Source organism: Dipodomys merriami, unplaced genomic scaffold, assembly GCF_024711535.1.
Source record: "Dipodomys merriami isolate MVZ:Mamm:240054 unplaced genomic scaffold, mDipMer1.0.p SCAF_2, whole genome shotgun sequence".
NCBI lineage: Eukaryota > Metazoa > Chordata > Mammalia > Rodentia > Heteromyidae > Dipodomys > Dipodomys merriami.
The window spans coordinates 119232324-119253342 of NW_027203381.1; the positions used below are offsets into that span (position 1 = coordinate 119232324).

The 21019-nt window shown below is 49.5% G+C and overlaps 1 protein-coding gene across 1 annotated transcript in view; it reads right to left on the minus strand.

Moving 5' to 3' along the window:
- Positions 1–21019, minus strand: part of Dscam (DS cell adhesion molecule) — a 448055-nt gene that overhangs the window by 366622 nt on the left and 60414 nt on the right. Inside the window, exon 2 of the mRNA XM_070030727.1 lies at positions 1660–1977. Coding sequence (XP_069886828.1) covers positions 1660–1977 — 318 coding nt within the window. The remainder of the gene's footprint in view (positions 1–1659; positions 1978–21019) is intronic.

A 21019-nucleotide genomic window follows, 5' to 3' on the forward strand; every position in this document is an offset into this window, starting at 1 on the left:
TGTCACTCCTACACTTGGCTTTCAGGAGGAAGCCCATGTGCTCCCCATCTGGTCTTCTGAAGGCCCATTCAGTTCTGCTCCGCATCTGCACACAGGTGAAACCAGATGTTCAAGTAGCCAGTAAACCATCTAAAGATGGGTGCGGAGCTGGGAATGTAGCTCAGTGTCCCAGCAAGTGCTTAGCAAAGCAAAGCCTCGGGTGTGATATCCAACACCCACGTGGCAACTCTAATACGTTCAGAATGAGCAAAATGAGAGGCACTATGTGGCCCTTGGGCATTGTGATTGTCCACAGTATATGTTCAAGCAGACCCCTCAGTGCAGGCCGGGGCCACAGTTTACAGGGTTTCTGATACAGACACACACATCTTAATCCCGTAGCTATGCAAGACACAGATGAAACTTCTGCACCCCCAACCAAACTTGCAGTGTCATGCCAAATCAACAAACACTGAGGAATCCGGAGAAACGGCAGTTAAAGCTGACATGAGCATGTGATGCCTTTCTCTGACAGGAAACCGGTGGTGGAAATCACGGATTATCTCACACAGATAGAGCTGTCTGAAATTCCAGGTCTCTGGATAAGTGGAGCTTTGTAGACTATAAATACGTTCTTGTAACACATCATTAAAACACTCAGTCTGCCAAGTCAAAAGCATTCACTGTATCTCTGTGTTTGTCAGGCATGGAGGTCCCTATACAAACTTCATTTGCTTTATTTTAATGATTTGACATATCAAATTTCCATTGATTAAAGCCAGTCTTCCTCCGTCTTTCTTAAGTGCATTCTTGTGCAGATTTTGGAATTCATGAGCGTGTCACGGAGATCAAAATATCGTTGAGAAAATGACTAGCTGGCAGAGTGAGTCACAGTCTGATGTTTGATTGCTTATATCAAAGAGCTTGTATGCAAGAGCTCGGGAACAATCTCACATTTGTGCTCCCAACGATGCGTCTTCTCCAAAACCTTCCTCACTGGTGGCAGCAGTCATTGCAAAGTTCCCCCAGCTACCTGGTGCACGAGACCCCAGCCCAAGGCCCTTTCTTCTGCCCTGTGATTCCGTTGTGCCACTTTACGCCAGTGTGTCAGTGGCAGGCTGAAAAAAAAATAATCAGAATGCTGTTTGCTAACAGGAGTCTGGCTGGGGGTTTGTTTTGCAGGGCTTTGTCGGATCTACAGAAGGACACAATATGTCCTGTGTACAAAGCCTCTGATGTCTGCGCATCTCAGGCTGCGTTTCCCAGTTGACTCCTAGCAGTGATGATCTTAAAGTCACAATATGTTGTTAAAAAGAACATATTTCCACAACATGGCGAGCAAATGAGACTGGTCTCTCTCTATTCCAGTCTGCACTGAGAATGCAAATATTTGTCTTTCGTGTCCCCTCCTTTCTACTTCCTCTCAGATGGCAGAGCGGAAGGGAGGGAAGGAGGAAACAGGGAAAATACACCCACACCAGATGTGAGCCAGAGAAAATGGGGATCCAAACATCCGTTAGTGACAACATAAGAAGGTTAGGATAAACTGGAGAATTTAATAGCCACGTTCAAGCTTTAGTTCCTACATGATGAGCCCCTTGGAATCTAGTGAACAAATGACCAGAGACACAGAGAACAGATTGGCACCAGGGTCGCCAAGCTTGGGGAAGCCGTACTCACCAGCCTTGATGTGGACATCCTGACTTCTAATTTTCCCTGAAGGATTTTCAGCTGTGCAATAGTAAGTATTATCGTGGATTAAGGTACTGAAGCTCGAAGGAGGGAAGGGGAAGATTTGGAGAGTGCCGTTTGGGTGGACATGGCGGATGCCGGGGACATCGTAGATCTCCTCACCCGTGGCTAGGTACCATCTGAGAGTCACAGGAGGGACGCCTGCGGCCGGGCAGGGCACCAGCGTCCCCGAGGTACTGGCAAACACTACCTCTTGCAGAGATGCATTGACAAAGTAGAGGCTGGAGTGAGCTTCTTCAGTGAAAACTGCAAGAAGACAACAGAAACAGCTGGTCAGGGAACGTCACACACTCTGCCTGCAGCTCGGTCAGCTCCGAGCAGTCACCACAAGACTCAACTCAAGCTAAAGAACTGGACGTTGCTCGGGATACTCAGCACGGAGAGGCTGGGGTCTAGTTTCCTAATTGTGTGAACAAACTGGTCAGTTCTGTAGAACTGAACTTTTGATAACTGAAGAACACATTAGCTTATCCCCTCTTGGTCCCCCATAGTACAGATCAAAACTGGATTTTATATTTTATATCGTTTGCTGCTCACGGAGGCCAGGGTCTGGTCTCACGCTATTTCCAGGAATGTCACAACCAAGATTGGGCAATGGCAGCAACAGCAGCCATCCACCGAGAGGTGGCTGAGATCTGAAGCTCGGGTTGCCCAGCACACAGAGACGTATCATGAGATGGAATTCACCACTGTTTACGGAAAAAAAAAAAAAAAAAAAGGAAAACCACATGCACAGCATTTGAAAAGGGTAACGGGTCATCATAAAAATAGAACGTTGAGCCCGTATTGCATTTGCTGTTGGCAGCTGAGAGTTAATAACGTGATTTTGGCAAAGTTATTACTCAGTCTTGCCAGGCCAGCTTCTGGGTGTTTTCCCCGCATTTTTATTAGCACACTAGTGGTAAGTAAATGCAGAGCATTTCATTGTGATATTTCCACACAGGAGTATAATATTCTTTGACCGTATTCTATTGATCTTTACACTTCCTCTTCTGGTCCACATATGCCCATGCAACTTGCACTGTGTTCGAGTGCACACACACAAAATGTGCCCTGGTTTTAGATTCTGCTTCATTTGTTGATGCTCTGTGTGTGTGTGTGTGTGTGTGTGTGTGTGTGTGTGTGTGTGTGTGTGCATATATTAGTGCCTGTGTATTTTACCTAATAGGATTTTCTAAACTACTTTCCTCTGATCTTTTTAAAATTTAAATGTGTTTCTGTTTGCATTCCTACAAATAAAACAACAGCAAACGCTCCTGGAGTGTGGTGAGGTTGCTGTAATGTCTGTGTCATAAGATGCACCTGCCCATCCATTTGTATGTACTCAACTTGGGTTGGTAAGTAGGGCTGAAAACATCTACGCCATTCAAAGATCATGAGACTGGATCTGGAGTAAACATTGAAACTTCTTAATGAGTGCGAGAGTGGGGATTGGCCCAGCCAGCTAGTAGCCGAACGTCGCCCTGTAGCCAGGCTGACAGCACAGGGGTGACCAAACTCAGACCACCGCGCTCTCTCCAGATTCCCTGGTAGAGCCAATGCCCTCCTATGCATGCACGCATACACTCACACTCATGCATACATACACACACCACACCTCTGCAGCTAGAAGTATCTTCAGCTAAGCTACACACTGGGAGTCAGCCCCACAGCTCCAGCCACAGGGAATGACCTTGCCCAAATAATGAGGGTCCACAGGCGTGTCTGGAGACTAGGGCCTTCCTGTTAAGGCCTGTGAAGGACATCGGCTGGGACCCCTGTCTCCGGGACTTGGTGAATCAGCGCCTGCCTCCCTCCCTCCCGCCCTTCTCACTTCCTTCCTGCTGTGTCTCCTGACTACAGAGCCCCAGCAGCTTTCTGAACACAACACCCCTCCGTGTCAGCCTCGGCTGGCACGTATTCTCTCTTTATTCTTCTAAGTGCTAATGTGGCCTCACGCTTGCGCTAGCACGGAGGTAGGCCTCCAGGCCTCGTTTTCACCGTCTAGGCTTAGGATCGGCTTTCTTCCTGCCTGAGCATGGCCCTAACCACAACTGCCAGTGTGTGGACATCCCACCCTTCCCAGATCGCAGGCCCGGACCACGTCACCGGATTACGTGGAGATAGCATCTCACAGGCTCTGTGCCTGGCCTGGCCTTGCATAGAGAGCCACCCAATCTCAGCCTCCCACCGAGTTTAACAGGCACACGTGTGGCATCCAGCTATGGACTGTGACAGGAGCTGCCCAGGCTGGCCTCAAACTCTGATCCTTCAATTCTCAGCCTCCATAGTAGCTGAAATGACGGGGTGAGCCAAACTCTCATATTTTTTTAATAATAAGTAAAATTAAAATTGAGCCAATTAAGATCCGATGTCATTCCATACCAGAGCACAAGAAACTAAAAATGCAACTAAAAATATGGCACAACTAAACCCGAGAGCTCACTGGGTGTGGGAGGGCTTTGGAAGCGGTTCCTACATTGACTCACGTCACGATGCAGCTGAGACTTGCAGGCTGCGAATTTCTGGGGATCTCTTGGTTTATCATCTGTCTTATAAATGAACATTTCCACGATACAAGCACAAGGTGTTTTGGACAATGAAGCATTTCTACCATCTCGTGGCATCGCAGCCCTCCTAAGGGGGCAGCTGGAAGCAGGGCTTGTACGCGTGTTTACAATGTGTGTTGTAAGAGAGCTATACCCTGCCAGCCACACAAATGGTACACATGGCTCACAATATCATTGATGGCAATAGACCACTATGTTGCCAGTTTATGCATTTACTATATGCAATTTTATGACCACTTTAGAGCACATTCTTATCTGAAAAAGGTTTACTGTAGACAGTGTTCTGTGTTGTGTTGACAGCAGCCTTGTGCATCCTGTGTTTCTGTGGGTGTCTGTGTGTCTGTGTGTGTCTGTGTGTGTCTATGTGTCTGTGTGTGGCTGTGTGTGTATGTGTGTATGTGTGTGTTTGTGTGTCTATGTGTGCCTGTGTGTGTATGTGTGTATGTGTGTGTCTATGTGTCTGTGTGTGTATGTGTGTATGTGTGTGTTTGTGTGTCTGTGTGTGCCTGTGTGAGTATGTGTGTATGTGTGTGTCTGTGTGTCTGTGTGTTTGTATGTATCTGTGTGTCTGTGTACACTGGTACTGGGGCTTGAACTCAGGGCCTTGAGCTCTTGCTTGGCTTTCTCGCTTGAGGTTGGCACTCTACTGTTGAACCACACTTGCACTTTTCCCCATGTTTCTTGGGGGTGTGTAAAGATGCCACTCTCGATGTCCTCCCTCCAGGATAGGCCCACGACGAGGGGTTCACCCAACAGTGCATTTCTCAGAACATATCCCCCACTGCTATCCGGCATCTGTGCCGGATGGGCTTAACGCTTTATCAATGCACACTGCAGTGTTTCCTAAATGTTCATTTGTGAATCCACTGACTTCCTGTATCCATCTTTCCCATCATGCATTGTTGGGCAAAAGGTCAAGGATATTGTTACTTTTGTAAGATTTCTATTTCGTACAATTTGCGGTTTGGGCGTTACCCCCCTAGCCAGGGAACGGACCATTGCTGGAAGCCGGGAGCAGGATGGCGGAGTGGGTGAAACCTCACCCGGAGGCGCTGACTCAGAGGGGCGAGGCGAGAATCCAGGCTCCCTTCACACCACAAGGAGCCCTGCTTGCCCGTGCAAGCTGCACGGCACCGATTCCCCACAGCAGGTCGGAGCCCTGATAGGCCTGCTTATTCCTTAGCAGAAGAGAGGTCCAATCCTACCGTCCATCTGGGCATTTCTGGCTCAGCCGTGCTGTGACTTTCCCGCAGGCCCAGGTCTGCGCGAGGATCCTGGCTGATGACACACCACAGTCTCGGGAAGGACTGAGCCACTCCATTGGGCAGAGGTACCACCAACGGAGCCAGGTAGGACAGGAAGGATACCTGCGCCACGGGTTTGAACGATAACAAGTTCGTCGGGACATACGGCAGTAGGTGACGCAGTGGCCCACAGAGAACTGAGACATGGCCAGATCCAGCTATGCCAAGGAACCTGCTCTGGGTTCCATAGGGAATGTTGGCTTTGACTCTGTGAAACCAAGAAGCTGAGCCCCTCACGGAAACCAAGGAGAGACACCGCCTACACACCGCACACTCGGTAACTTCATTGTTTCCCAACTTCAGGCGGTATGTTTAGTAGGAGGTTGGGGTGGAGACGGGGTGGGCTGTGGCCTCCTACCTCAGTCTAGAGGATGAAAACCTCCACGGGAAAGATGTCACACAACTATAGAGCAGAAGTGAGGCAGCAGGCTGAGCTCACTCAGGTCTGCACTGCCCCGTGCCGCAACTGGATGGTCACGTGACCAGCCATTTAAACACTCAGCCTAGTTTCAAATAGAGTAGGGGTGGAGACAGAGAAGGCATTTGTCTGAAGACTAGAGGGTCCTTCACATTCCTCTATTTTCGTTTATTCAGTCTTCTGTGATATTTATAAGTCATATAGGTTGCATTCTCCACAGACACACAGAATAGATACTTTTTCCTTAACTTACGTGTGTCATAGTATGGTTGCTTTTTGTGTGGAAAGCTAAGTTTGGGGCAAGCTATGTGCATGAGCATCCATCTTCCTTCTTTTGGTCCCATCTCTGGGAAGGACCAAGGGTTTGACCACCAAGGCCATGGCTGACTATGGTTGAGCCAGGAAGGAGAGAATCTACCATTCATTCAAAGATGATGGAGAAAAAAATCCACCTCATAAATGTGACAGACCGTCTCCAAAGAGAAGAGAGAGGAAGGTGTTCATCAGGTAGTAACTGTTTTGTAGTTTTCTTTCTCAAATATTACAGTCTTTAGCAAAGCTTCTTAGGTTATAATAGGAAAATTATTGCCAACTAAGAAATCAGTTCTGATCGGAACAGAGTTTAAGAGTTCAATATTGTAATTTTTAACTCAAATAAAAGACGCTGATAGTAGCACTATAATTTTACATTCCAGCTTTCTAAGAATCTGACATTACCCTCAAACATATTGTTAGGGATGAGGTAACTGTCATTCTTCAATGCTAATTGATTCCACAAAGACTTCTGGGATTTTTATTTTTTTACAGTCCTCTTCTGCCAACTCAATTGTGAGTAATTTTGAACCAAATAAAAACTTAGTTCTATGCGAGTTTAGCCTGGTCTCTCCTAAAAGTAGCCTTGACAAGAATGGAAGCATCTTTAAAAATGAGGAGCTACGTAAGAAATGCGGTTTGACTAAATGTGCAACATTTATTCCAGGAGCCCGCTTGTGAAATCATGAAAATGACTGCAGGAAAAATGATAAATAAATGTTTAATCCTACTAAAGAGATAAGTAACCTATAGGGGATTGCTGTCACTTCTCTTTATATTTTCAAGGCATTCCACATTTCTCTTTCTAGTTCACACCACGGGCCTGTGTAATAAAACATAAACTCATTCTCTCAGATACACATCAGAGAGCTATGGGCAAAAGGGAATCTGAGCTGTTGTTTCTTCCATCCACGGGATCAGCCAGTTGCTAAGCAGTCACCCTGCGTGCTGCAATGTGACTCATGCCCTTTCCAGCAAAGGTCTTGGGCCACCTTGAAGGGCCACCTTAACAGAAAGTTCAGTGAAACATTGAACATGATGTCACATGAGACCCACAAAACGAAGTCCTGGGGTACCAACACCTCACAACCAGAAGGAAGGCTTTGAAAGATTGTTCCATCCAGTGCAGACTTCTAGATACCTCAGATTCTTAGAACAGATGACCCAACCACACCTCCAAGGACTATGACCAATGTGGAAATAGACAAGTCTGCATGTTACCATGCCTCAACACTCAGAGATAGCTGGATTAAATCATGTGAAAGAATTTCATAGCCAGCAATGACTGCCATTTCCCTCCTGAAGCCTTTATTGAGCACTTGCTGTGTTCCACGCTTTGGGTAAGGCCTTGGAATGCATTGTCCTCCAGTTCATTTCGGTCTGAGGGTACTCTGGGCAAGTGGGGAGAATTCTCATTCTGATTCTAATGAATTCTAATTCAAAATTTAAATGGTGGGTCCTCGAAATTCTTCCAGAATGCTACAGGAACTTGAGTGATAAAGTTACCCAGCCCAGAGAAGATAGGAAAACTACCCACAGGAACGAGTACAACACTCTGTGGGCAAAAAGAAAAGTATGACAACATTGAGTTGTGGTCATCAAGGTGGCGAGGGCGAAGGCTGCGGTGACTGCAGCTTTAGAACATAGCTGAGAGTGGAAAACGACCCGGGAGAGGTAGTTACAGCCACGCACTCATTCTTCCCCTATAAATAGCTCGCTCTGTACCTGAGAAGTGCCTGGCCCTGCCTGTGAAGATCCTGGAGCACACCAGTGATCCGGCCAAGCGCGTCTCTGCACTCTAGGAGCTCTCCTTTCAGGGCCAGCAGCACAGAGTCTGATTTCCTTTGGAAATCAGATGACGGCCGAGGCACGCCATCATCCTAGAGGAAACAGTGCAGTCTTGCTACTAGGCACACAGCCAAGAAAACGGAAGACACTTGTTCACACAAAAACATATCTACAGGAAGTAGCACTGTGGTTCAAGTAGTAGAGCGCTGGCCTTGAGCTGAAGAGCTGAGGGACAGTGCCCAGGCCCAGAGGTCTAGCCTCTTGACCAAAAAAAAATGCAAAAACATGTCTACATATGCTTCAAGCTGCATAATTTGTAATAGCCAGATATGAACACAAGCCACGTGCCCACAGCGGGAGAAGAGATTGACAAAATGGAGTTCATTCATGCAATGAAATACTACTGAGCAAAGCAGAGGGATATAGTACAATTAGATGGCCCTGGCTGGTGTTATGCTAAAGGAAGCTAGAAAAAGAAACACATGCCGGATGATTCTATCCATAGAACATATCCTGAAGAGGGAAATTAGGGAGAAAGAAAGTAGATCATTGATTTACTGAGGTTTGGGGTCAGGTTGAGTAGGTCAAACAGTAAGAGCTGAAGGGTACAAGCCAGCCCTGTTATAAAAATGGACATTTTTTTTAGTGAACTAAAGTCATTGAATTACACTTCTGAACTGGGTTTACAATAAGCCAATGATCCCTCAATAAAAGTGAAGACTTAGAAAACCATGGGAAGCTTTGACAGCAAAACATCAAGTTCCCTGATCAGAGACTTGGACCATGAAGGCTGGTTCCCACCCTGTATCTGCCTGGTGGTGTGAGGAGATGCGGATGGAGAAATCCCACCCCCACCAGCGGCTGCACCGCAAATGCACAGCATTTCATGGAGTGGAACTTCTGGTAACATGTTTGTCCACCTCTTCTGTTCCACTTCCTCCTAATTTTCTTCACATCCAAGAAGCCCTCTGCCCTTCCCACTTCTGTATCTGGGTCTTGCCCAATGGTCGACATTGGAGAAAGAGATACATAGAACATGCAAAACCATCGTCTCCATAAAATCCCCAAGTTTTCCTAAGACTCAAAAAAGGCCCCCGTTAAGGGGGCCTTTCTTCCCCGATGTCCTGACTTCTGCACACCTTGAAGTCTCTGTATCTGGGAATCTATGAGCTGATGCTATCTTGAAATACCCCAAGAGCCTGCCACTCACTCTCCCTCCACCACCTCTCTGGTCCCAGCCACAGTGACCTACCTGGCTCTGATCAGCACAGTGGAGGTCAGTCAACCTCTCTGCCTCCACCTTTCTCCCCACCCACACCCCAGTCCCTCCTGCCAGGCAGGTCGGGCTGCTTCTGCCTCCCCTGCAGGGAAAAGCCAGGTCTTCCCCGCTGCTGGGTTTGTATGCCACCTTCTACTCCCCTGCCTCTGCTCTCCGCTCCAGCCAGCTGGCCGTCCTTACCCTGCCCTTTCCTCTCCTGTTGGCTGGGGCCTCTTCCCTGAGGATGTCCTGGTTACGTCTCCATCTCCTCCACCACCGGAACGCCCGCAGCACCCAGGCCTTTGCAGTGCACTGCAACAGGCTTATTGCGCACACCCAAATTTTAGTTCTTAAATAGTAGATCTTGGAGGGGTAGATTTTGTCCCCTTAAACATATGTTAGAATTTTCTTATTATATACAAGAATTTCAACCCATACTTCTCTGCTACACAACTGTTGGACTAAATTCAATGACAAATAAATAATTCTCAGTGACATATAATGTGTGGCCATCGGTCTCCCAATGCCTATGTATTTAGACGGAACTTTACTTGTATCTCATTGAAAATCCTGGGTGTTTGCTTCTAGGTTCTATGGTGGAAGAGTCCCAGGGCCATGGAAAGGGACCTGCTTATGCCAGATTCTCCATGCACAAAGGCAAAGGAGAGGCATACAGATAGTTGTGACATTACTTTAATCTCTACTTATATGGTTAGCTAGCTTCATTTCCACCAAGGAAGTATCACCAAGTGCATTATTAAACTTTATAAGGCTTTGGAATGAGCTCGAAGAAATACACTGTGTACCTAGCCAAGCACATCTTCTTATGAGAACCTTAAATCACAATTCTGCACAATGTCTGAAAATGTAGGTTAAGGCTGCTCTATCACTTTGGGTTTTGGCATGGCTGAAGAGCTAGTGTTTATTAAATATGCATCGTGTGCCAAGATTATGCTAAGTATTCTGCACAGAATAACCTAACATTAGCTCTCCAAGCACCCCTTATGGATAACTAGCACTGCTCTTTCTATATTAGAGTTGGGAAATGACAGGAATGGTTACTTCTTTCGGGAAGAATGGAGGTGGGATTTGGGTCTAGGTGGCCGATGAAGCAAATGACTACTTTTTGACTCAGACTCTGTAAATGAAGAGTAAGTCCTGTGCTCCGGCCTCGGGAAGGAGAGGCAGAAGTCTGTGTCCAAGCCGTTCAATGTCTAATCTTACCTACCTGGGGTTACCATTTCCCCATTGTTGCAGAATAAAGATGTCAGGGTTGCATAAAAGGGGTGTGGCTGCTATACCCTATGTTTCTCAGTGCTCATTCTACAGCCTTATATATGGAATCTCTTACCTGTGGATAGGCATGGGTTCAACAACCTGTCCTCATGCAGGGCAAACTCAAGCAGATGCTACCGTGAAATATCTTTGGTGGCAGCATTTACTCCCGGTGTCTTTTTGTTCTTCTTAAATGTCCTCATCCCCTACTTCTGCATACTTCTTCTCAGAATTTGTTTACATTTGATTGAGGATGGAAACTACCAAGCCAGAAAACATGATTTTCAGAGTGGCTTCCTCTACAGACATCCCCTAAACCTGAACCTGCGATGAAAACACGGCGAGTTCAAGGGCATTGTGGCATTCATGCTAATTGACGACTACACTCACTCACAAGTTCCCCTCGGGGACGAAATATCAGCTGGAAGTCATTAGTGATGACAGTTCGCTTGTCACAGGAGCATGGATTCGCTGAGTCACAGAAACTTCTTTAGAGAGAGAAGAATCACATCCTCCTTGTTAGAGTAAGCATTCCTAACAGAATGGCTCTCCAACATTCTCTAGGCAACTAGACACATCAGGAATAGCCCTGGGCCCTGTGACTTGTGAGGTTTGGGCTGTACCTAACAGAGGCCCTGCAGCTATCTGGGGCTTTCCCCCATGGAGCAAATCCACCAGAGCCAGCTGTGTCCTGAGCCGGGTTTCCCCTCATGCCCACCCCCAGGGCGCCAGAGGAAGTCAGAAAATAGAGGCCATTCTCCCCCCTGGGAAATTTGACTTGATTTGGACTTGACACTTCATTTGGAGAAATATCCCGGAGGCATATCTGTTTCAGAAGGCTGGCGTAGAGTTAGGTGGCTGGATGTTCGGCAGAGCATGCTTAAATCTAAAGGAGAAGACTTTTAAGACATCCCCTTCGTGATGGCTTCCAGAAACCAGATTGAGCTGTCATGCCCAAAAGTTATGACTGTAGCCGAGACTCATGCATTTCCAGAATCACCCATTTCCAGGAGGAAATATGAAGACAATGCTATGGATGAGACATCGTATTTTTGCCAGAGTTTGGTTTTTTTTTTTTTAAATCACATCTTTTTGGTAAAGAGCGAATAGTTCTATTTTAAGATGATATTTTAAGGAGGAAGTAACCAATTTAGTCCATCAAAGACACCCCAAGACTAGCAACTGAGCATGTGGTCCAGCCCTGGATGGCTGTCTCCCTGTAAAGACAATCAGATGTGATGCTACAAGACGGTTGCCTTGGCAACAGAGAGCACAGGAGAGGATGATGCCGCAGGAACCAGAACCTAACTCCAGATAATCCAGACTCTAAGTCAGCAGGGTTGCAGTTGTGTATTGGAGGTGGCGAAGTATCATTATCATAATCATACATTTCATAAAACTTCCTTGCTTTCCTTCTGTTAGGGACTGAACTGTCTCTCCCAAATTCAGAGAATTTGGAATTCAGAGAATTGATTCTGCTAAAGCCCTAACCCCCAGGACTTCGGAATGTATTTGGAAACCAGGCCTCATACAACCTGGGACACTTTTGATGGGAGAATTCTTGGACTCTTCTGCGCTGGATAGAACAGAAGGCTTTTGGCAGCCCCAGGGCCCAAAGAAAGAAGTGGAAGGAGGAGATGCTGCACCCTTTAAGCAAGGGTGCTCTAACCCTTAGAACTGCCAACACGGAAGGAATCGAGGGTGTTGCCCAGGGGAAGCTGGGCCTGTAAGGCCTAGGGTGACAATGACAATGATTTGACAATGTCTAGGTTCTCACACCTCCTTTAGGAAGAACCATGGGATAATTAAGATGATACATATTTCTCTGCGTTAGCATAGATATATTGATTCTTCTCTGACTCCCTCCCCTTGGAGGGTGCTCTCCTGACTGCTGTGAATAAGGGTCCCTGAATTAATTACACGTCAGCTCTCATTCCTAAAATAGCTGATACAATTACTGAGAAAATGCCAAGTGAACATGCTTTGCAAAATCAGTGACTCTTTGCCCCCAAACTACTCTTAATTAGCTACATGTATCATAAAACCAGAAGATTATAGCTTGGATCAAAGAAAAGTATGAGAATGATGCATTAAAAAAAAAAACAGCAGAACACTCCTTGAGAGGATCCTGGAATACGCAGAAGGTGCAATGGGTGGCTCGTCTCTAGTTAAGGATCCTCTGTGCTGGTCCCGGGCTGGAAGCCAGCTCCACCGATACGGCAACCACTTCTGCTTCTCAACACTCAGCTCTGCTTTTGTCTTGTCTTTTTTTGGCAGAACTGGAGTTTGAACTGGGCTTCATGCTCCTGGGGGGGGGGGAGGATGGGTGTGCTCTCCCACCGAGCCACACCTCACTCATGAAATCCCCTAGTTGTTCCTGAGATAGGGTTTCACCTCCTGCCAGGATATGCTCCTAAACAGCAATCCACCTATTTTAAGCTGCCTGTCACTGCTGGGGTGGCAGGTGTACACTATTGTATAATGCTTTCCTCCATAGGAGGTCTTAGAACTACAATCCTCAGCCGTATATTTACCTCAAGATGAGAGATATTGTCACTATGCCCAGCTGTGTGGTGCAAAGGAGTCTCAAGAACTTTTCTACCTGGGTTGGCCTCAAACCACGATCCTCCTATTCTCAGACTCCTAGGTATCTACAATCACAGAAGAGAGCCATCTGCATCTGGCAGAGGCTCCCTGCTTTTCGTGCCGCACAGCGGCTCTATGCATATGAAACATGACTTGAGAGAATTGTCCTGACTGCTTAAACATTCATGGAAGAAGAAAATATCCACATCTATTTTTTTTCCTTCCAATGTGTGAGAAATTTTCTCTGAAATTGCCACCTTTCTGCCAGACACAAAGAAAGTCCAAGTGATTGGAAAAATGGTGCCAGGCACTAGAAGGGTGCAGACACACACACACACACACACACACACACACACACACACACACACACACACACACACACACACACACACACACACACACACACACACACACACACACACACACACACACGTCGTACAGGAGAAACACAAGGCCAGGCAGCTGCATCCTCCTCAGAACTTCACAGGTACCAGAGCACAAGAAGGGAGGGTGGGAGCAGAAGGACTGCATTTTCCTACTCCGAGTCTTTCTTTATTTGGGGGGACAGTCTACCTGAAGCAGATCGGTAGGAAATGCTCGGCCATGGCTGAAGATCTCAGTAACCATCCCACCTAGCAGACAGGGGCTTCCGGGGTATCTCACGAGTAGGGCGGGGCTGCTGATGAACATTCTTTACTACACAGGACAAACCAGACAGCAGCTGGGCGCTGGTGGCTCACACCTGTCATCCCAGCTACTCAGGAGGCTGAGGTCTGAGGGTCATGGTTCAAAGCCAGCCCAAGCAGGAAAGTCCAGGTGAGACCCTTATCTCTAATGAACTACTCAAAAAAGCTGGAAGGGGTGCAGGTCCTGAGTTCAAGCCCCAGAACTAGCACACACAAAACAAGGAGAGGCCAGGCCAGACCAGACCCTGTAGACTCTGATCTTCCCCACCCAGGAACTCAGCCGGGAGGGATTTTGAGGGAAGGAAGGAGCAGGTCTCCTGTCCCTCAGCCCCGTTGCTCTCTGCTGGCATCAGGGAGAGTGGGGGCGGGGGGTGATGAGCACTGAGTCACCCTGGTTCTGGGGCTCAGTTGAGGAAGACTATCATCGCTACCTACCAGCATCCATTCCCCAGCTGAGACTCATGGAAAGAGAATGCATGGGTCGCCCTCCCCATCCGACGGCCTTGCCTCCCTCCTCATGGGTTCCAAGCATCTGAGATGCCTCATTCCCCACAGGGCCACATCACCCCAGGGCTCGTCTGAATCCTCCTTGTTTTAGACACCTCTTCTCTACAACAAGAGGCTCAGTGATTTCAACATTCAGTTAGGAAAACAATAGCCGCTACGACAAATTAACCCCCAAATTTCAGCCGCTGAAGCTAATAGAAGTCCACTTCCTGCGGGAGGGCAGGCGGAAGGAAGTGACTTGCGATGGCGTTGGTAGGTGGAGCCCTTCCCTGGCCCAATGAGAAACACTGGTTCCTGCCCCTGGGGGCTGTCGGTGGTCCCTGCCTGGTGTCGCCCAAAAACTGAAGCACCAACAGAATGTTCTAGAGGGCTGGCCCCACTCTAGGCCACCAGGGTCGGTTGGGCAGGGGTAGAGCCCAAGGTTGTAGGCATCCAGCAGACGGCAGAGAGACAGTGAGTGACATCACCATTATCATCATCATTGCCTCTGACATAACCATTGCCATCCTCAGCGTCCTCCCCATTGGCACCATTATCAGTGCCACACTGTCAGTCTGATCATCTCCTTCATCATCATCGTCATCACTACCATCCTCACCCACCGCCTCCTCAGGGTGACTGTCATCATGGTACCATCACCATCACAAACGTCGTCTTCACTGCCACATCATGACCAATACCATCATCACTCTCCGCCATGATAATTACTATCAGTTTCATCAGTCTCATCATCATTGTCACCAAGTAATCCTTATTGATGGTTTAAATAAGAGGAACTAAAATTACAAAAAACAAAAGTCAAGCAATGTCCTGCAAATCACCATCTGGTCAGACTCTGGCAGTGTGACTCAAGGGGACAAAACTGATAGGTGCTTTCCTTCCTCGGTTAACTGTGCCACTGAGGAAGACTTCCGTGTTGACAGATGAAGGTTCCTCCGGTTAGGGCACCGCAGGTGGTTTCCTGGCTCCCGCCGTGGTTATGGAGACGACGGCGCGAGAGGCCTTTAGTGTCCCGCTAGCACACGTAGCAGTGTGTGCCCACAAGCATGCGATGGTGAAAAGCCATCCAAGGCCCCTGTTCCCAGCGCCTCACCCAAGTAACCATCTCTTTTTCCCGAGTCCTAGATCTGTGTGCAGTGTCTCCCGTCTGTGATCCTCAGCCACTTGGGAGGCTGAGATAGGAGGGAAGATGGTTCAAGGCCACCCCGGGGGAGAAGCTAGCGAGACCCCCTCTGAACCAGCACGGCAGGCGTGCCTTGTGCTGCCACTCCTGACATTCCAGGGGCCTGGGAGGCAAGGGCCCCACGACCACGTTTGGTGCTGGCCCTCCCCAGAGACACGTGGCCCTAAAACGTCCCCTCCACAAATAAAACGAAGAAACAAGGGGCTGGGGTGTGGCTCGGGTGGTGGAATTCCGTAGCAGGCAAAGGACCCTGAGTTCACACTTCTTCAGTACTGCCAAAATCATAAATAAATATTCCAACTGTGGCCCCCCTTGGACTCGGAGATCCCCCGCACGGCGCTCATCCCTTCCCTTTCCCACTGCTGGGCCTCTGTGTTGTGTCCCAACTGATGACAGGTACTCACAGCCCACAGCCCACCCGGATGCTGACAGGAGCCACAGAGAAGGACGTCAGGCCTTCCCCTGTCCCCTCCTCTGTCCCCTCCTCTGTCCCCTCCCTGTCCCCCTCCCTGTCCCCTCCTCTGTCCCCCTCCTCTGTCCCCTCCCTGTCCCCCTCCTCTGTCCCCTCCCTGTCCCCCTCCCTGTCCCCTCCTCTGTCCCCCTCCTCTGTCCCCTCCCTGTCCCCCTCCTCTGTCCCCCTCCTCTGTCCCCTCCCTGTCCCCCTCCTCTGTCCCCTCCCTGTCCCCCTCCTCTGTCCCCCTCCTCTGTCCCCCTCTTCTGTCCCCTCCTCTGTCCCCTCCCTGTCCCCCTCCCTGTCCCCTCCTCTGTCCCCCTCCTCTGTCCCCTCCCTGTCCCCTCCTCTGTCCCCTCCCTGTCCCCTCCTCTGTCCCCTCCCTGTCCCCCTCCTCTGTCCCCTCCCTGTCCCCCTCCCTGTCCCCTCCTCTGTCCCCCTCCTCTGTCCCCTCCCTGTCCCCCTCCCTGTCCCCTCCTCTGTCCCCTCCCTGTCCCCCTCCTCTGTCCCCTCCCTGTCCCCCTCCCTGTCCCCTCCTCTGTCCCCCTCCTCTGTCCCCTCCCTGTCCCCCTCCCTGTCCCCTCCTCTGTCCCCTCCCTGTCCCCCTCCTCTGTCCCCTCCCTGTCCCCCTCCCTGTCCCCTCCTCTGTCCCCTCCCTGTCCCCCTCCCTGTCCCCTCCTCTGTCCCCTCCCTGTCCCTCTCCCCCTCCTCTGGGTCTTCTTCCCCCTCCCCACGCTCCCTCCTCTGGTCCAGGCAGTGTGGAGAGCAGAGCCTCCCCTGGGGTGGAGGCCTTCTCGTCCCTGCAGCTGAAGGCCATGTGTGGAGGCAGCGGCCGCCCTGCTGCTGTTCTCCCTGGGGAGACGGTGTATGCATCCATGAATAGTCACAGCTGGCAAGGAGACCAAGAAAATTTGAGGCAAGATGTGAAAAACTATGGAGTCACTATTACAAAAAACTTGTGATAAATTGGACAGAAATCCAGATGTCCAAAGAAAGTCCTGTGAATGGAGCACAAAATACAAGAAATAGGAAAACAAGGCTTGCAGAGAAAGGAAGAAAGGGGGGTGTGGGAAAAAAGGATAGAGGGAAGGAAGGAGGAGGGAGGAAAGACGGGACAGATAGAGGAGGAGGAAAACAGAGGGAAGAAGAGGGATGGAGGAGGTTGAAAGGGAAGGGAATAAAGAGAGGCAGAAGGGAGGGGAGCAGGAATAGAGAGGAGGGAGAGAAGGAAGAACTGTAGGGCACTGGTGGCTCACACCTGTGATCCTCGCTAACAGGGGGCTGAGATCTGAGAATTGTAATTTGAAGTCAGCCTGGGCAGGCAAGCCATGAGACTCTTATCTCCAATTAACCATCTAAAAACTAGAAGTGGAGCTGCGACTCAAAGTGATAGAGCTCTAGTCTTGAGCGGGAGAGGGGGTAGGGGGGATGCCTAGGGACAGCACCCCGGCCCTGAGTACAAGCCTTAGGACCAACAACAACAAAAGGTCGAAAAGGTGGAAGAGAGGAAGGGAAAGTGGAACAGAGAGGGAGAGAGGAACTGAAGGAGGGAAAGAGGGAAGAGAAGAGGGAGGGAAGGAAAGGACATGAACGGAAACACAAAGTCTACATTTTTCATTAGTATAGCCCAAGCAATTATTACATGAATGAATCAAGTAACAGATCCAAGAAGAGAACACAGGGTTCCACACCCCTAGCAGCCTATCAGGTGGCCTCTACCTGAATCTACTCGATCCGTCCTTCAGCCTTTGAGAGAAAGTGGAAGGGGACTTAGCATCCCTCCTCCTGAGTGCGGGGCCTGTCTCTCTGAGACGCCAGCTTGCTGCACTCCTGCATCATAGGGAATGCTGGGAAATGTGCTGTTAGGTAATTCACACACACTTGAGAAGGGCATCTACCACGTCTCATCTAGTTAATAGGTGAGGAGATGTTCTTTGGGTTACAACCTCCCTCCCTGGGAAAGCTGGTCGTGTGGGATAGTGCACGGCGAGATACTGCAAACTTCAGGAAAGACCAAGAGGATTGGATGATGATTGTGGAACTGGAAAAGCCATCACTCCATTTAGGGAAGCAGAAAACAAACTCAGACCAGAGAAGGGGGGTCTGCCTCTACTTCAGGTGAATCAAACATGAGACACTCAGGTAAAACGACGGATCCTCACACGGCGTGAACCCACACCCGGCTCTCCATCTTTGGATCTACACTATAGCAAATTTAACCCATTTCCTGTTGGGTTTTGGGGTTTTTTTCCCCGTCAAGCCCCAAATGAATCCATTTACAAACCAATTAGATTGTTAGGTGCATATTCCTCTCTGTGTCGCCTGAGGTAGCACTTCAAACTAATGGTAGTAATTGCTTTTAAACAACTTGAAGACGAGGCCCGGTTATCTTAAATGTCCTGTTTAGCTCTGTGTTCCCCATGGGGCTCAATGGAGCCTCAGACACACAGCTCACAAGTGGAAGAGCCAAGAAAGAGCAAAGCAGACCATAAGGCTGTGCTGGGCTGCACGGAACCTGAGGAGAGCAGCCAGAGCTGGCTCCTCGTGGAGCGGGGCTGGCGGGGGAGGCTCTTGGAGTTGGTGCTTCTGCGGCTGACCGGCATCACGGCTTCTCATTTGACCAGTCTGCAACTCATGTTTTCATCTGCATGTGTCGTACTCCAGGAAGTGACAGCCCTGCCTGGAAACCCCTGTCTACAACTACGTAAGGGTGACTTTTTAAAAGGAAAATATATAAGGTAAAATAAATAAATAAATGAGAAATGTGTATCTGCAAATCCAGGGCCGTGTGCGGATGGTCTCGGTTCTTTCCGTTGCTTACGGCTGTGGCACAGGCAATGCTGGGAGAGAACTAACAAGTTTCCTCCCCTCGGTCCCCTCTCCCAGTCCATCCACCCAGGGCAGACACCCCCGCCCGCCCCACGCACGGACGCGGCCACTGCCTGAGATCTCCTACCTTCGTAAGCTCGGTGGGGGCTCTTACCTGCTCTCCACCAGCCTTTGTTTCCCCCACAGCACATGCAGCAGGAACAGAGTCATGGGCACACTAAATCTACCTCTGCAAGTCCAAGAAAACTGCCATCTCCAAAGCCCAGCCGGAAGCTGAGGAAGGAAGCTGGCCGGTGATGCTGTGATGCCAAGTGGTCACTCCAGGCAGCCACAACTAATCGCCTCTCTCGGGGACTCTGGGAGCCAGGGGGGTAGCCTCTGCACCAGAGTCTACCTGGCCTGGAGGGAATGCAAAGCCACAACTGCCATGTCCTGGGTGGCCTAGAGCTCTCTTCTACCCAGCATGCATGGCGGCGACCGAGAACACAGACACAGCCCGGAGTACAAGTCCTGATCCGGCCTTGAGTTTCTGACTGGCTTCTCAAGAGTCCAGGCAGGGGTTGGTTTGACCCCTGTCACAGGGGTTTCAGAGCAAAATGAGACACTGTAGAAACCTGGCCACGCTGACTGAGCAACTGCTCTGTGCGAAGCTCTGTGCTGAACCATTTATGTTGGAAATTCATTGAAACCTACCCCTCAGTGCCACAGCCACAGCCGGTTTACACTCTGTTCTTCTTTGGGGCTTATTTACAGTTCCCTTTTGAGTTTCTGAAGCCAATGCCAACTCTGTAGTCAACTGCTTGCCCTAGGAGAAGAAGGGAGCCAGTTGGGCAGAAGGGGTAAGGCAGATCCCAGAATGTTCTGGTCGCCCTTGCAGTCCACACCCCAGCGAGTCTGGACACCCCAAGCGGCACAGCAGGGCAGACATACAACCCACCATTCTCTGGTTACTACTGACGCACCGGGAACAACTATGCTAGACTTTTGTTTGGACAGGCAGAGAAAGTGTGTATGGACGGAGAGGGTGTGCTCAGGGCTGCCTGTCCTGGATCGGGGGTTGTTAGCTCCACTCCACGTGGGGAGATTATCGCAAAGAGTGGGGCACAAGTCCCCTTCTGGCTCCAGCTTCTCCTCCTCACCCCTCTCCTTATTTTCTTCCCCTCCCCCCCATCCACCCTCCCACCCCTCAGAGCTAGCCTGAAGGTAGAAGGTGAAGCAGCTCCCTGGCCAGGCCTAGTATACCTTGGTCTGGCCTTCTTCTTCCTCTTCCTCTTCCTCCTCATCCTCCTTACTCCTCCCATTCTTCCAAAATATAAGCATCAAACCAAAATGAAGAATACAAACAAAAGAAATCACGGTACCCTTCAGAGAATGCAATTAGAGGCCTCTGGGAAGCCATGTGTGGGGGCGGGGGCGGGGGGAAGGTGGGTGGTAATCTGAAGCAGGTGTCCATGCCGCACCCCATCCTCACCCCGCCCCCAGCCCACCCCAGCAGACCTGTCCCATTTGTGAGAAGTCATCTTTCGCCAGCACAAATTAGTTCAGGCCCATTTTGCAAGAAATAAGCCAATAATCCGCTAGAGGCCACCGGTAAAATCGGTGTTTGTTTGTTTGAATTTCCGCACCCAAGCCAGGCCTCCCAGTGAGACCCGGTGTCTTTTATTAAAGGCAGGCAGAGTTGGCCTTCATCCCTGGCCCGACACCTGCCTCTCCGTTCCTGCCTTCTTGCTGGTCTTCGTCGGTGCAGGGGAAATGGCCCTGGCCTGTTCTGCGTGCTAATTACCCTGTGCATCCTGGACTCAGGCAGCCCTGCGCCGTGCGGCGGCCCCCTACCCACCAGCGCAGGCAGGGATGTGCTGGTGAGAACTGGCAAGCCGGCCTCTGGGAATAAAACATTTTAGCACTTCATAAATTTCTAACAAGGTTTCAAATTGCCGCCGCAGTTTCCCTCCTGGCAGCTCCGTCAACTAGGGAAGGGGTAGGAAGAGGAATTCTAATTAAATCTACAGTGGGTGCTCAGGAATGGCTACTTACAGAAATATTAACTGCAAGGACCAATGGCAGAGCAACGTGGAATTCTTCCTCACCGACTAACAGCAAAAAAAGACAAAATACAACCTTGGGATTCCTTATTGTTGCTTT